Raw genomic sequence first — 17024 nt, 5'->3', positions numbered from 1 at the left:
TAATTGGTGATTCTAAATTGTCCCTAGGTCAGAATGTGAGTGTGATTTGTGTGTTTGTCTGTATATGTAGCTCTGTGATAGACCGACAACCTGTCCAGGGTGTCCCCTGCCTTCACCCTAAGTCAGCTGGGATAGACTCCAGCCTCCCTGCAACCCTAATAAGGATGAAGTGGTGTATAGATAATGGATGGATGGATATTAAGCCTCAGAGAAACAAGCTTTCAAGTGAGAGATCAACTGCCTGGAAATGTAGAACTGAGTTGACACTACATACATCTCCCCTGTCTTACATTTGAAGGCACACTAGCCATGAAGGTTTTACGGAAAGACTCTTTGGCCATCAAGCTGAGTAACCGTCCATCAAAGAGGGAGCTGGAGGAGAAGAACATCCTGCCGCTGCAGTCGGACCAGGAGCGGCTCGAGTCTCGACAACAAACAGCCACCAAATTGACCAGGTGAGCTCCCGGATAAACAGCTTGCATGCTGACGTGGCACCAAGCCACTGAAGGCATCACAGACGTCATTAACCACGTCTGCTACGTGGCCACAGCACTCCACATGCAGACCCAGTCACCTGCAAAGTGTTTCAGCCCATGTGAGCTGTGATAGATGCGACCTGGCTGCTGCAGGGAGCAGATGATGGATGATGAGTCATAATGCAGGGAGGAGGCGGAGCAGAAAGATTAAAGGTGAAGTGCAGGACATGTACTGGTACAGTACAGCATGTAGTATCAGGACTGAAGAGGGGGGCAGATTTGGAGTGAAAGCCTCAGTAAACATGTACAGACACAAATGTGTTTCCAAGATAATCATACAAGATGCTTTCTAATCATTCCTACATCAAAAACTTATTTCTGTCACAAAGCATCCCTTTTTAAAACTTCAATATAAGTATTTATGATTGCATACATTTCAACTTTTGATTATTTAAAGTGTTGATAGACTGTGGACCTTCTGTCCCTTGGATAGTGTTAATGGTGTAAACACAATGGCGCACTTAAGATGTTCTGTTACAGATAATAATGGACTTTGCAGAGAATATGACAGTCCAGCTTCGGTAAATCAGAACACCTTCTTATGTAATATTGCTCAAATATGCTTATACTGATAAGTGTTCCAATTTTACACACAATACACATCTTACCATTTGCTGAGCAGCCACACTGGTACCATTTTGTTATCCAGCTCAGGAGAGAAATTTCTCCTCCTCCTCTGGCTGATCTTTTCACCCTCTCTGTGGCCACAGCCTCCTGTTTTGGCATCCTGTTTCTTCTATCCTCCTCCGGTTCACACTCACTATCAGTCATCCTACCTCTGTATTCTTTCTGAGTCAGTGCCTACAGACTCTGTAAATTCACAAAATACTACCTCATAAAAGTGACAGTACATGCACAGTCAGCTTGTCTGCCCAGTCTGTCCACATGAGTAAAATCTCTTGCATAAAATGAGTCGAGTACAATAAAGATGATTTGAAAGCATGCACACACAAACATTAAAATTATATAAAAATAGGTTTCCTAAAATAGATGCACTCCTTTCTTTTCAGGCGATTGAGTCAAAGGCCGACAGCAGAGGAGCTGGAACAAAGGAACATACTGAAACGTAAGTCACTTTGCATAATATAAGAGCCAAGAAAACCCCAGAAATATTAATTGTTGCTGTGTGTGAGATCGTGGCCTTTCTGCCGTTTCCTCCAGCTCGAAATGATCTGGAGGAGCAGGAGGAGAAGAGGGAGATCAAGAGACATTTATCGAGGAAGGTAAGACACAGAGGATATGGACAGTCTTTGATCAGCATGTTCAGATGGTTAGTTCATAACCCATACTAGACATATCAACATGGTTGCCTTGGTGACTGAGGTGCCACCCTTCAGATTTCAGCCCTTTAGAAGGATGATAGTTTCAGTTACATCACCCTGTTATTTTGTGTGTGTCTGTGTGTGATCATGTCCAATTGAAGCTACTATTCTTCTTCTTTTCTCTTTGGTATTATATATTTATAATTACGACATATATTCCAAATTTACATAACATTTTTTTAATTTATTTGCATTTTTTTAATACAACAGCTAAATTTCACCCAAGCTGTAATTGCATTATATTTTGATGCAGAGCCAAGTGCAGGGTTAGAATTATTGATAAGCATAATTTATTATTTCTGTGGTTTCTGGTGTTTTGAAAAAAAAAAAGAGTAAAGATCGTCCTTCGATGTCAATAATTCACAGATATAAAAGGTCCACTGTTATGCCCATTTTAACAAGTTAATCCAAGTCCTGCATGTCCCCAGAATGTGTATTTCAAGTTTCAGCTCAACATACAGCACAGATCATACGTTCTACTAGAAAAAGGAAATAAATGAGGCTATCGTTCCTAGATACATTGGAGACACGCAATTCTATTCAATACTGATGACTGAACATATAATATGGCCCCTTTAAAACCTAATTCTATACATATTACACATAGAAAAACTTGGTTAATTTCTTACACCAGACAAGAGAAATGAGCCACCTGCTTTACTCACAAGTCTGATACTCAAACCTCTTTTCTGCACAGATGTTTTCTTCGCCACACTTATTGTCAGCATTGAATGATTTCATGTGTTCTTCTGCCTTCCAGCTCAGCCAGAGGCCCACCGTAGAGGAGCTGAGGGAGGCCAAGATCCTCATCCGCTTCAGTGACTATGTGGAGGTTGCCGAGGCTCAGGACTACGACAGGAGGGCAGACAAGCCATGGACTCGGCTCACAGCTGCTGACAAGGTTCACCTAACACAAACCCACAACAAAACGACAGCATATCTAACTCTGGATTTAAGTGATGTGTGTCTATGTACTCTAAGTCTGGATTTCTTTGTGTGTTCGTGCAGGCTGCCATTAGAAAGGAGCTGAATGAGTTTAAAAGCACAGAAATGGAGGTGCATGAATCCAGCCGACATCTGACCAGGTGAAAGTTTAACTCTTGCTAGCTAACCTTGTGTCAGAGGACTTAGACTATGGGAACACCACTGACACCATGAGGCTCTAATGTCATTCCAAAAAATGTAAAGTTTGCCCTTGGGGTGTTGCCAGAATAGCAGTCATGTTGGATTTGTCTTTTGTATGATGGGAGTGTTTGAAAATCTCAGATTACAGTTTTAGCGCTGGTTCTACTTTTATCAGTTCAAGCTGCATCGTGTCAGCCTCGGCTGTATCTGTGCTGTGCTCCTGTTGGATTGTTAAAGCAATACTTAGGAGCAGCCAAGTGTGAAAATTTCAAATTACCCTCCTAGTTGTAATTTCTAGTCAGGGAATTTCTGACAGCTACAGTATCTCTCACTCTGCAAGAAGAGCTACAGAGGTGTCAACACAGTGGTGGAAAAATGCTTCAGATTCAGCTCAGCTAAAAGGGCTAGAAAACAGTATTCAGCATGTTAGCATTGACCCTAACATATAAATGAGGCTTTATGGAAGTCGGCCGTTAGTAAGCGGTATGCTGTTGTAGATAGGCGTAACCTTGGGGTACATGAATTTTCCTCTTTAGTCATTAATTAAATCCCCAGAAACTCACGTGTATCAAAGTGTTGGCCATAATAAAAACTCTACACCATTGCCTCTTTTAGAATGTGCAGATCGCTGAAGTCCACATCCCTCTCTCCACCCTCCTCTCACTTCAGCTGGAGCACACCAGCTCACTTTGGACTCAGACACTGTAAAACTACATGAAGCCATGCAATGGAAAGTGTAGTATTGGAGTAATTCAGTCATACACTGACAGATCGACTTGTAGGTAACCCCGTACAATTCGTTATTCCTCTTCTTCAGAATGGGGTTCTGGTTCAGACATGTTTGGCTGGACTCCTCCAATATTACAGCCTGCCATTATGTAGCAAATAGCAATTCTACAGTGTTTAAGCAGAGTTGTAGGTGAGCAGACAACTCAGAGAGCAGCAGAGACTAATATGTATAAGCACAGATCTGCACATTGTAAAGGAGGCAAGGTGTAAAGTGACATGTAACCCTCTCAAGTGAGTATCTACATGTAGAAAGTTAGAGATAAGTTAGGGTTTCATCAATGTCAGTATAAAGAACTTATTCTGAAAAAGTCCACGCTGCTAGCATTTCTTGGAACATAATCACTGTCTTTTTGCGGTTTCTCTTTGTAGATTTCACCGACCATAAAGTGGCTCAGTCAGACCTTGGCCATGTTTTTATACTCCCAGAGAAGCCTCAAGTGTTCAGACTGCTACCTGCTGCCCTCGTACTGCTAACGCTGTCCAGCGTCAACTTCAAACTGACGGGTTGGCCTCAACACGTGATTTTGAGCCATTACAGGAAATGGGGAGAAAAGAACTTTGAGGTGGATTAAACTCGACTGTCATCTCCCTTCAGTGGAGATTTTGCAGACTTCTTGATATTCAAAAGCTTTTAATTGTCATTTTTTTATGATGAAGAGGTGGCGATATGTTTACCTTACAGCACTTCTGTTTTTGAACAAGGCTATTGGAGGTCAAACACAGAATCTGTGCCAATTTCAAGGATGGGAATGGGAGGAAGTGAAGATGGGGCTTTGATTTTTCTTATTGTTTTCTTGCCTTTACCATGTTCTCACTCTACTTTCTCAACTGGACATCATCTTTCCTTGGAGATGTCCTTGTGTTGGCTCACAGATGATATCTTAGGCATTGTTTGTTATTTGCCAGGAATGAAAACATGTACAACAAAATAAACTGTTGAAGGCAGCTGAATCTAAAGCCAAATTGTCCTGTAATCCTAATCAATCTCCCAAAATGCTTGCTACTTAAAAAGTAACAGTACAAATTTCAATCTCTAAACAGTCACATCAATCAACTGAGCAATAATTTCAGATCCTCTCCTTACTTGTCCATGTGTTTATGGGCTGCATTCAAGAGCTCAAACATTTTTAAGACTTCAAATTCCCAGTTGAAACCAAAGCAACTTGACTTGCTGTGGAGGTCGTGACCTTGAATGCATCCCAGAGTGACTGCTGTTGAGAGTTCAGTACCTCACTGTGTCACTGTGCCTACAGTATTGTTTACAGGGAAATTAAAAGTTGCCAAAACACCTTGCTTATTTGATACAGAATATTATCTGTAGACACAGTCAAATGCTACTGAGTTCTCTGCTGAAGTATAAGAAAGTAGACTTTTTTTCTGTTTTTGTTTATTGTGGAGTCTTTTACGGTACAAAGTATGGAAATGGTTCATACTGGGTCCATGACTTGGCAGTTTTGACCATATAATTGAGGAGAACTAGTTGCTCTGTTGTGTGTGTATTATGATTGTGTGTGTGAAAGTGTGTATGTATGGCTGAGTACAAGAGTCAGTAATGTTACTGCCACTTGTACATGTAAAAATGTTTTGAGAGAAATATATTCTCAGAATACTAAGATGATGTACATAGAAAGTAAGAGGCTTTTCAAATGTTTTTGTAAAGCAGAAAAACTGCATGTGGGTATTAATTTATTGTGAGTCTTCTATGATGTATGCAGTTTCTTAAAAAAAAGAAACTTATTAATAAATAATAAGTTTGTGCTTCCTTGTCTTTTTACAAACAGGTTTCATGTGAAATTCACACATCCTGCTGCACTAAACAGCTTTTGCAGTAGCTGTTTCCAGTGCTCATGTCTATTCAGGTCTCTTTCCCAGTACAGTTTGAATGTTCTCAGGGGAAAGCTGGAAGTCGACTTGTCAATATGAAAAGTGGCTCCCATGTCCTCTGGCTTATCAGAAATAGTCCGTGATGAGTTTCCAGTTCAGTCATTCAGAGACAAAGTCCAACAGATGGTCAACGCTGCAGTCTCTCAGTGGAGTCCTGGTGGATTCTGGGAAAGCAGCTCACCTTTGGCTCTAGATTTTGTCCTTGTCTGGCTCGAAGTGGCTATACGGCATGCATCGGGGTGCCACAATACTTGTGCCACAAATCAATGGCTTTAGTCACAATAGCATCTGTGTTTTCCTGCGGTATCTGGAAAAAACAGGTTCAGTAGGCAAAGGTTATAAAGAGCACCTACAAGGGAAGAAACTATGCATTTCTATATGATGGGAAAACATGGGTGGAATGAAGTTTGTATGCATCCCAAACTGTTTGGGTCTGGACGGTTCAGCGTAAGACTTCCTCGGGTGGGTGTGCCCTTTGATGCAGACAATTACTGTCAGAATAGTCGATTCACGTCAACGTATTTACACTGTAGAGTGGAAGTTCCATCCAGAAGGTTTTGGCAGTGAGCCACATGCTGTCTCTCAGCTATATCATGGGCATACACTTTGCATTTTTATTTATCTTACACAAAATCCTAACTCACATTATACATTGTAATCGGCCTTTGTGCACAGCGAGAACCTGCGACTTCTCTCTTCACACTGTATGGGTCAGACACCAGGTGGGTCTATCCAATGATAATTATAAATGAAAATAAAAATCTGTATTATTTTTGTGTACTTCTGAAGCTTAAATTGCCCTGCTGGTATTAACAGTTAATTTAATGACAAATGTGCTTTTTGTCTTTAACCGTCTAGACCCCAAAACCTGCTGAAAGGCTCGTTAGCTTTAAAAAAAAAAGAACTGCCAAAGTTATAACATTTATCAGAGGCAGAAACTGTAAATATAGAACAAATTGTTGGTTTTCTAACTATCAGACTATTTATCTGTGATAAAATGTTCCATCATGATATTTTACATGTGCCATTTATAAACTGTAAAGGACAAAAAAAAAAAATCAGCACCCATTAAGCCATTAATAATTTAGCTGTGACCAACAGTCAAGTGAAAAAACAATTCTGGTATTTTTTTTTCATATGGAAACAAATTAAAAAGGCAAGTATTAAATTATCTACAGCACATTGAGTCACATTTTTCCCACTACTGTTTATAGCTAGGAGCAACTGAAAAAAAGCCTACAGTGAGTAAATATTTAGAATCCAGAGAGTTAATGGACTTTTTCTTATACATGAAACAGGTCAGAGTCTTGCAATGGAGCATCACTGTTACTTATTTTTTGCCAGCATTTTGGTGGCGATTAAAAAATGGCCAGTGAAACACTACTGAATGTTTGTTTCACAATCTAATTTAAAAAGTATTAACTGATGCATTAGCTTTGTTTTTTCTGCTGTCGACAAAGTATCAAATTGTGACTTCAAAAATCGAGGTTCACACCCACCCGTGGATTTTATGCACATCACACCCATCCTACAATACAGTGCCATCATTTACTTACATTACACAGGAACCTGACCACACCCTCTGACCGGTTGATGCCCATCAACATGATCTTGTAGCTGAGCAGGATCTCCAGGGCCACAAACACCAAGATCTTACAGGAGCCACTGATCACTTTGTCCCACACCCTAAAGACAATTCAACCATCAGACCAGTCCAAGGGATTTAAGGTCAGCTGTCTTCAGTATTTAAAAGGAGACATATTAGCTTTCAGAAGGCATGACGATTGACTGTTTAGGTGCACTACATATTCAAAAACAGTACATTTTAACATATCTTAGAATCTCACAAAAGCCTCTTTCAGACGTGATTTTTTCCACTTGGCTTCATGTCTGCAAAAGTCACAACAGCAATCGATCTATATGAGCGTCTCCAAAGCGAGACAGTTGTGCACATTTACACACATGGCACAACAGCAGTAATTTCCTTTACTTACTTATAATTCTAAATTATCCCTGACACAGTGGCAGGTTTGATCAGGACGCATCAGCAGGCCACACTGTGTATTTTTTTTTCACACCAGACAGAATAGCATCAAGCGTTTATCAGCTGTATTGAAATTATTTGTTACATATTGGCCGTCCTCATGTTGAGTCCTGAGCTCCATCACAGCTGTCAGTTTATTTTTATTTTACTGGTTAAAGTCTGGTATGTTTACTTAAGTCAAAATGTTTATCATGTCAAAAAAGAAAAATCGAGAATATTCTTCAATTATATAGTATCACAGGAAGTAGTGGCATCATTGTGCTTGAAAGCATCTAACTACGTACAGGTAACTATCAAAAATGACAACTGATAGCCAAGTAACAATGAAAGCATATTTCAAGTTGCTATATTTAAGTAAATTATCATTACACATGGATAGAATTTTCAATCTTCAGGAAAATAAACTTGACTATTAGTTGTTTGGATAGTTTGATAAGCTGCTACTATTTTTTATTAGTCTTTTGTTTATGAATTGATTACAGGTTATTTGATTTACTGTCTTATATACATGGCAAATACTGTGCAGGTACTGTGGTTGTCTTCATTACTGTTGGGGGTATGTTTGAATGAAACTGTGAGGGATTTCTAACATAAAAGTGACCTATTTCTGCATGACAGAATGAAGTCAGTTTAACAGATAAGGTCAACAATTTCAAAAATGACATAACTCGTGTCTGAGAAAGGCTGTACACAGTAAGACAACTGCACGAGGTCAACTGTTGCTACATTGTTTGTTGAGGTGCGCCATTCACAGTAAACTGAACTTTGAATGATCAAAAAAGATGTCCAGCAGTTTTTCAAGTCATTCAGGCAAAATATAAAGACGCTAAAAAATATGCAAACATCCTAAGGACTTTTAACCTGCAGAACCAACAACCAGCCGAGCACCTGTTTGCACTTGCTTTGACTGTGTTACACAAGCACAGAGATTTTTTTTATACTTCGCTAACCTGGTAAGAGTGCATTTTACATAGAGCTGTGTAATATAACTGATGTAAATTAATGGCTTTAATTGCAAACACTGCAAAATGTAGGAGGCATGCATTAAAATGTCAGGCATGTTTTTTGTTTCTTAGCAGCTTACCAAAAAGAGCTTTGTAAATAACCTTAGCAGCAAAAACAGTTAAGCTCCAAAAAATACTGTTAAACAAACGTGAGAATCTTTGCCGTGTTGGCTCAGTCAAAGTGTGGTGAAATGATGGGCATCTGGAGTGATCAGTAAACAGACCTCTGCAGGCTAGATTCAGGCAGGCAGCCAGCGAAGCAGCGTCTGAACCAGAGGCTATAGGGCAGCTGAGCCAGGGCCCCGGTGTTCTTCAGATGGTTCAGAAGTCGAGGTTCCTCCTGACTCAGGTAATGCTCCAGGCTCTTTGGCTACATGAGAACAGAACAGTCCAAACGGGAGCAAACAACAAAGTGTCACTCATAGTGATGCACGTACAAAACCAATGTGATTTAAATTCTTGGGTCATGAGAACTTTATCAGATTAATGCTGGCATTTTGCAAACTACATTTACACTATAATTCCTAATATGGATCGACGGTAGAGTAGTTCGCTGTGTTGCCTCAAAGCAAGAAAGTTCTGTGCGAGTTTTCTCCAGCTGCTTCAGCTTCCTTCCACAATCCAACTACATACATGATAGGTGAATTAGTGATTCTGAATTGGCCCTGGTGTGAATGTGAACTGTTGTCTGTCACTCTGTTAGCTCTGTGACAGGCGACCCATACCCCACCTCTTACCCAGTGTCAACTGGGATAGGATTCCAGCCCCCTGCCATCCCCCACAGGACTAAGTGGGTATAACACATGGATGGTTGATGTGGTTTGCATCCTTCATCACTCACTGCATGATACATGTTGAAACTATTTGTAACTTCACAATTAAAATGCACAAAGGCAAAAATATGCACATATATCTACTTGATCAGATTTATTATTTTGCACATACACCTGGTTCTGTTCAATAAATCTCAATTAGTATGCAACTGGGCTCACATGCATCATCTCTTCTTTGACTGTTCATCACAAATTGGCAGGACTTCTTAGCTGAACTGCAGGCTGTGTTTAAACAGAACAGATAAATATGGACACAATTTAAAAATGGAAGTAGTAAATTATCTATAGTATGTCTTTTATTTTAGTATTTATAAAATATAAGCAATGTGAAAAAAAATTACGTCAATTCCAATGTTTTTTCAATTCAATTTTAGTTCTGTCTTTTCTTTTTTAGCTTTGCCATTAAAACAGTGTTGTACTGCACAGAAGACATTTGTGAGTTCTCTGTACTTCCAGCCATGGTTGCAGAGTTTCCATAGGAGGTGCAGGATTTTATACAGCAGTGAAAAATGAGCCCGCAGTGAGAAAAATGTGATAGGACCAAAAAATGCCCAGAAGCCACTTGGAGTTGAGAAGGTTAAAGGAAACTAAACCAAATCCTGAAAATTTGACTTGATACTTTGAGTCCTTCAGTTTTGCTTTATATACGCCAACCATTTCATCCTGTAAACAACTACATCATTGTCAATTTTAAAACTCAACCTGGCTTGACATAGCACCTCTGGGGGAAGCAGCGATAAAATATAAAACATTTTCTACAAACGGCTACAAATGTTCAGTCAGTGAGCCATGTCCATATGTTTTAGCAAAACTTTTTAAAGGCTCTAGATTTATTTTCCTTAAATTAAATGTAATACTTACAAGGTGTGGTATTGAATCTCCAAACTTTGTGTGGAACTGACTGACGAAACACTTGATAAGCCAATAGCAGTCAACAGGATCATCTACAATCTCTTCCATGGCTCGGCTGATGGAGAGAAAGTCTTCATTCTCCTCATCCTGGAAAAAACACAACCACAATTTAACACCATGTAATACACAGCCAAAGGTAAAGAAACTATAGAGGAATCATTGTAGATGTAGTTTGTAAACAATAGTGAGATGGTATCTATCCCAACATTAGTGGAACAGTGTTAACTCACAATGTATCTAGTAGTGTAGAGTTATACTAGGTTTCATTTAGTAGTCAAAATACATCGGAATTTGATTTTAAGAGCACCAGTTGTCAAAGTTTTAGCAAGTTTATTTGTTAATATAAACAAGTAAGTACTTTTAGGGGGCATAAGTCATTTTATTTTGAAGGCAGACAACCAGACTTACTATTCTTGCATTATTTATATAAGCAAAACATTGTACATCATAAAATACATCCACTCTTTCAAAGGAGATGTGCACGATTTAAGGATAGCCAACTATGAGTGATTGATTAGGATACATTCCCTCTGCCAAACAAAAGTCTCTGTGATTTCCTTGGTTAACTATGGACACAAATGTATCTAATTAGTCAGTTACTGATGTGACAAGGGTTGTGTTACGGTCCTTGGTGCTGTGTATTTGTGTGTAGGTAGGTTGTGTGGTTTGTTTCCTTTTTCTCTTCAGGTTGCGCCCATCAGGAGTGGCTGGGTGCACCTGTGGTCATTGACAAATTAACATAGTTTCAAAGCCAGATCACCCTGATCATCGTGCCACTGGCAACGAGGATCAGGGTGATCTGCAGCTAGTGAGCTGTGTGGTGTTGATGTCTTTGTTTTCTGCCTAAGTCAAACATTTGGTCCTTTATGACTTCAGTTCTGGTTCATGTTTGTCAAGACTTGCTTTAATTTGAATTTACTTTTATTTTAGTTTGTAAATAAATTGCTTTTTGCTCTATAATCAGTTTCTTGTCTCTTTAACTCAGTTGTTTTTACATTATTTGCTACTCTCCTCATGCCCTGGCTCACGGAGACGTGACAGGTTGAAAGTGATGTTCTAATATTAATCTTTGCATAGCTTAATCATCAGGATTCCGTAACTGTGCGCCAGTCATAATCAAAGTCTGCCAATTTCAGTATCCGTGAGGTTTCCACTAATTACAAATACTTTAGCAAGTCATCAGTTCAACAATGATTTATCGTCAGATGCGATTAGATAATACAAAATCTGTAGGCAACTTAATAACAAATGGGAATACACTATTCTTTTACTACCATCAGCTACTTAAAATACATCAGATTCAGACCAGTACCATTATGTAATCTGGAGGAACTATGGCAAAAATGCTCAACCGTGTCTGTGAACAAATGTAAACTAGTAAAAGTAATACAGCTGCAGGTCTGAACGAATGCAGCCAAGAGACACAGATCAACACCTTCTCTAAATGCTTTACTGTCTACAAGATCGATGCATCAAGTTTTTAACAAATGTTCAGATGGGTCCTTTAAATGCAATATACATATCACTTTAATGGGCTGCATCAGTGTGACAATCACAATTTCTTCTCCAATTAGTTCTGCATTTAGGACTGTCACCTGAACATTTAACCCTCATCAGTACACCTGGGGTCCATAAGTTTTTTTTTTTTCTTTTATTTACAGGTTGGATTTTTCAGTCCCTTTAAGTAGTTGTCACCCACATAGTTGCCATCACATAAACCAAAGCTTATTTGATTCCAACCAGGTTTGTGGTGTACACATAGAAAAATCATTTGGGATCCATGGGGACCCCAGCCGGACTGTGCATCTTTTATTTATGTATGTTTGTGTTATGTTGCTCTTGTGATGACTGCTTCAGTTGCATTATGTTTTTATTTCAATTCAGGAGTTCTTACACGAATATTGTAAGCAATACACTACAGTAATCATCAATAGTAATTTCATTGTTTCTTTCATATTTGTATCTATCTATCTATCTATCTATCTATCTATCTATCACATTTTAGGGAAATATACATTGAGAGGATATGGACAGGTACAGAAATGTGAAACCGATGAAATACTACTGGCGTCCAGCTGGACCCCAAGTGTACGGGTGAAGTAGGTCTTGCGACGTATACTGATGAGGGTTAAAGGACAACTGTCATATCAAATACTTCACAGCTGGTTCAGTTTGACCTTGAACTGCGATCAAGGTGTCAGCTGCTGCTTCACTGCCCTACACATCATCTGTATACATCATCTAATGTTCCTGTCTGACGCTTTATCCATTCAATCTCAGACAATATCACTTTATGTGCTTCATCTTACTGGGGGCGAGGTCTCGGAGCACCGTGGGAGGACCTGGCTCTCCAGCTGGAACATGCGCAGGTAGACGTGGGTGGATGGCGTGGAGCAGTTGATGTATCTCATCACCTCCAGGGCCTCCAAGATATCCTGGTACTGCTCCTTCCTGTAGCCTCCAACCAGAGCATGAGAGTCACTGTGGGGAGGCAGGATGCCTGGAGGGACAGCAGAATAGGAATGAGGAAGCGTGCACACTGGAGGGTTTTCAGTGGATACTTTAATTAAAACTGATTCCATTCCATTATAAACCATGATGAAAAGAAATCCACTGGGACCAATTTCAAATGATGGACAAGTGATAAATGTTCAGAGTGAATATTTTATCATTATCAATCATAGCATAAAATGGAGGGGAAATGCTTAGTTATGCACATGGTCTACCTCAAAGCCTGCATATGTCTAGACTGTGTCTACAGTTGTCTCATTTTAAACTGGCAATCACTGCAACATATCTGAAGATCAGTCTTAAGGTATACTGTTAATTCTAACCATTTCACCTAGTCCTAATGGCACGGTCAAACATGGCGGCGTTTGTGAGTGGCAATGGGGAGCAATTAGCCAAAATGTCTTGGTTGCACAGGCAAGGAAAAAGTGTTAACTGAGTGTTTTAATGAGAAAACATAGGTATGGTACGACAAGTTATGTGCGCCATGTGGGGGAGAGTTGACAGCTCAGTTGCGGCTTTATTACTGAACAACTTCTACAAAACTAATTAGCCTACATGCTCAATTAGTCCAATAGACAACACTGAAAGGAATGCTTATACTCTCTTAATGGCATCATCACTTTCTGAAATCTGGTCACTGTGGGTAGGATTTGAGGTACCTCCAGTGGTGTGTGTGACTGGTTGTGTCGGTTTCTTACCCAATAGTACCTTCCACACATGGATCCTATACATGGAGGGGAGGGGAAACCTCTGACTGAACGTGCTCAGCTTCTCGAGATCTGTAAGAGAGTAAAACTCACCTGGTATTTCATCAAATGAAAACAACCAGCTTTTTCCACTGTAAAGATACAGAGGAGTAATAGCATCTTTAGCAGAGAATGAAGCAGATTAGTGGCAGTGATCACTTTAACTCTTGTGTACAAAAGGTCAGGTTTTCCTGAAGTTGTACCCTTCCACTGAAGCAGCATTCAGGTCATACTTTGGCAGATTTGATCAATTCATCAGAGGCTTGTTCAAGCATATCAGCTTGCAGTCATTGTTGACCTGTTACAAATGTAGCTGTGCGTCAGGTTTCTACTTAGACATAGTTCATCAAAAAGCATTGTTTGTAACGGTGGTAAACATAGCATAAGGATTAAGTTAAAGTTTCAGAACTCAGATTGTTGAATATATGCTAAAAATAAGTAAATAAACAAATGCTCTCCTTGCGATATATGTAATACACAAGACTGTCTTGTGTCTCTGTTAATAGGTTAAATGTTGTGATTGTGGGCTGCACAGTGGTTAGCACTGTCGACTTGCAGCTAAAAGATCCCTGGTTTGTGTCCCGGCCTCGACCTGGGATCTTTATGTTTGTATGTTCTCCCTGTGCATATGTGGGTTTTCCCCAGGTACTTCATCTTCCTCCCACAGTCCAAAAACACGGAGAGGTTAATTGAAAATTCTAAATTGTCCATAGCTGTGAATGTGAGTGTGATTGTTTGTCTCCACGTTTAGCCCTGTGACAGACTGGTGATCTGTCCAGAGTGTCCCCTGTCTTCACCCTAAGTCAGCTGGGATAGACTCCAGCCCCCTGGGACCCTAATGAGGATTAAGCGGTGTATAAATGATGGATGGATGGATGTTGTGATTGCTCTGCAGAGAACTCAGCATTAATAGTACTTAGTTTGACACTCAGGTTTTCCCTGCATTGTTGGTGAACATCAACAGTTACCTACCCAGGGGATTGTCCTTCAGCAGTATTTCCAGAGATTTCTTCTCCTCCACTCCTCTGAAGCCCACTTTCTCATAATATGCGGAGCGGAAATTTCTCTGAGGGTCATCAGCCATTATTTCACCTGGACAAAGGAGGCTACAAAATGGTCTTAAGCTTTACATGTAATACGGTGTTTAACGTGTTACAGCACAGACACGGAGCTTGAAGAGAAAAACATGTTTAGAAAATGTAGTTGTGACAAAAACGTAACTGAGTAAATTAGTAAACGAGGAAGGTTGCTAAAAACAACAGCGTGGACACGGTAATGTAAATGACTTACAGAAAAGACACGGGAAAGTATTAACTGAGCTGTTCACTAGGAGCTTACCTTGGTGTGTTTGACGCCTTGTATGAGCTACAGCTAAGCTACATAAGCGACATGCTAACTGTTCTCCTCATCAAACAACCTCCGGGTGATACTATCAAAATAAATTTTGTAGCGAATTGGTGAATTACAGATGAAGTTACAAATATAAAATACTTTGATTTTGAAGGCATTTTAGAATATACTCGTTATCACACTCTTTATTTTTATAAAAAGGCATCGATTTCAGGAATGACCCTGCTGACACGTGGATCTCAATATCTGAAAGACTGCATTTGTCCCCTAATGAAAGCGCAAAACAAGCGAGGACCTTTATTTTGAAAACCTACGATAACGTCCTATCATAGAAGCAACGGAATGTGTGTTTTTCTTTTCTTACCCCGCAAGTCATTTTAATTCATATAAACCTTTGATTTACGAGTGTTAATTTTATTTCCACATTTTATGTTGCTTCGACTTTAACTGCAACATAAATGTTAAATTATTTTTCAAATGCTTTGATTACTACCAGTTAATTTAGAACTGATGGGTCTTGGACACAAGTTATGACTTTCCCATTAGTTTATTACATTGATGTTGACGCACACTTTGTTCCGTTAAAAAACGCGTGGCCTCTAGCTGCTCTGACGTGCTCTCGTACTCCGTCGTGGCAAAATAATAATAATAATAATAATAATAATAATAATAATAATAATAATAATAATAATAATAACAACAGCAACAACAACAATTTGCCTTTATTTGTCACAAATACATTGCAGCACTGTGAAATGCTGCTTTTCGCATATCCCAATCGGGGTCAGAGGTAACAAAAATAAGACCAATAGAGTCTATATTTCTATATTTACAAAAAATAATTGTTCACACACAATTATGAACGGGTGTATCAAATCAATGTATTTACCTTCTGGAGTTAACCAATATGAACAAAGAGCAAAATCTTTCCAACAGTCCACACCACGGTTTAAAAAAAGCAAAAAAAAAAAAAAACAATAGACCTCACATATGCCACACCTGTGTCAATTAGTGTGGCCTTTAAATACACAGGTATCCAGGTCACAGCACCACTTAGTGGCTGCTGTTTGAAATGGCTCCAACAATTGATATTTCAAATCTGGCCTTAATTACATCTGTCTTCAGGATTTCTACCTCTCATTTATAAATGAATCCTCAGTGAACTGCAGGTCATTTCATTTTCTCTCATATGAGAGGACTTGATGACTGGTCAGTAATCTGCAACAAGTTGTGTAACTGCTGTGTATTTTCCTATCAACATATTGTGTGACAAAAAGCAGATGATAAACTGTTTCCTTGTTTAAGCTTACAACACTTTAGTCAGCGTCTACCTCTCACATAAAGAGTGATGGCCACAACTGAATAAAACTACTTCTTATAGAGTGTATAAACCCGAGAGCTGAACACTGACACTAGAGAAAAAGTTACAGATTTATTGTGATGAATGAGTTTCTAGGAGGAGGGAATGTGGTGGAGCTTGGACTGGTGATGGACAGCAGGCAGGTGGGAGGAGAGCATGGAGCCTGGCTGAAGGTCTTGGGAGACAGAGAAGCTGAAGGTCTGGCTGGTCTGAAGGATGACTGGAGATAAGAACAAGCTGGCTGACACACCAAGGAGAACTTGTTTTTAAATGCAGCTTGAGGAAACATCAGCGGTTTTCTTGAAAGAATGAATGTTTCGCCTCCTCGACTCCAAATTTAAAACGCATTCATCTTTACCCTGACATCTGAATCAATTATAATAAATACATCAATTACCTGACGGCATGAGTTCATTCATTCACCTGCAACTACACTGACCAAGGAATGTATGTTTCTAATGTTTCCCCTTGTCATTTGTCAGTGTAAACAGAAAAAAAAATTATATTTCCACTGCTGTCAGTCAATATAGAACTTAATTAAGATGTTGGGACATTTTCTTTTTAAAAACACTAAACAGCATTATCAGTGCTTGAAGCACCTACTGCAT

The 17024-nt window shown here is 39.4% G+C and overlaps 2 protein-coding genes across 4 annotated transcripts in view; one reads left to right on the top strand and one right to left on the bottom strand.

Moving 5' to 3' along the window:
• phactr1 (phosphatase and actin regulator 1) overlaps positions 1 to 5530 on the top strand; it is a 46556-nt gene extending 41026 nt beyond the window's left edge. For both annotated transcript variants that reach the window (XM_023272302.3, XM_023272301.3), the window contains exons 8-13: positions 299 to 455; positions 1547 to 1602; positions 1698 to 1759; positions 2619 to 2759; positions 2867 to 2943; positions 4142 to 5530. In XM_023272302.3, the coding sequence (XP_023128070.1) occupies positions 299 to 455; positions 1547 to 1602; positions 1698 to 1759; positions 2619 to 2759; positions 2867 to 2943; positions 4142 to 4157 (509 nt within the window). In that variant the 3' untranslated portion in view covers positions 4158 to 5530. The remainder of the gene's footprint in view (positions 1 to 298; positions 456 to 1546; positions 1603 to 1697; positions 1760 to 2618; positions 2760 to 2866; positions 2944 to 4141) is intronic.
• Positions 5495 to 15123, bottom strand: tbc1d7 (TBC1 domain family, member 7). 2 transcript variants are annotated; one of them, XM_023272304.3, is made up of 8 exons: positions 15045 to 15123; positions 14679 to 14812; positions 13659 to 13739; positions 12759 to 12949; positions 10399 to 10536; positions 8929 to 9074; positions 7213 to 7342; positions 5495 to 5963 (listed from the first exon to the last, which is right to left on the bottom strand). In XM_023272304.3, the coding sequence occupies exons 2-8, from the start codon at positions 14788 to 14790 to the stop codon at positions 5877 to 5879; spliced, it is 885 nt and encodes a 294-aa protein (XP_023128072.2). In that variant the 5' UTR covers positions 14791 to 14812; positions 15045 to 15123; the 3' UTR covers positions 5495 to 5876. The 2 variants fall into 2 exon arrangements, with proteins under 2 accessions (XP_023128072.2, XP_023128071.2); XM_023272303.3 differs by having other exon boundaries at positions 14679 to 14798; positions 15045 to 15120.
• Positions 15124 to 17024: the final 1901 nt, after the last annotated feature.

This window comes from Amphiprion ocellaris, chromosome 2 (assembly GCF_022539595.1).
Source record: "Amphiprion ocellaris isolate individual 3 ecotype Okinawa chromosome 2, ASM2253959v1, whole genome shotgun sequence".
Taxonomy (NCBI): Eukaryota; Metazoa; Chordata; class Actinopteri; family Pomacentridae; genus Amphiprion; species Amphiprion ocellaris.
This window is presented reverse-complemented; position numbering and strand designations above follow the sequence as displayed.

Coding starts and splice junctions, on each gene's coding strand:
- tbc1d7 (XM_023272304.3), bottom strand. CDS start 14,790: ATGGCTGATGACCCTCAGAGAAATTTCCGCTCCGCATATTATGAGAAA. Junction 13,740..14,678: donor GCTGAAGGACAATCCCCTGG/GTAGGTAACTGT, acceptor ACTCTCTTACAG/ATCTCGAGAAGCTGAGCACG. Junction 5,964..7,212: donor TGGTCAGGTTCCTGTGTAAT/GTAAGTAAATGA, acceptor TGTTTTTTCCAG/ATACCGCAGGAAAACACAGA.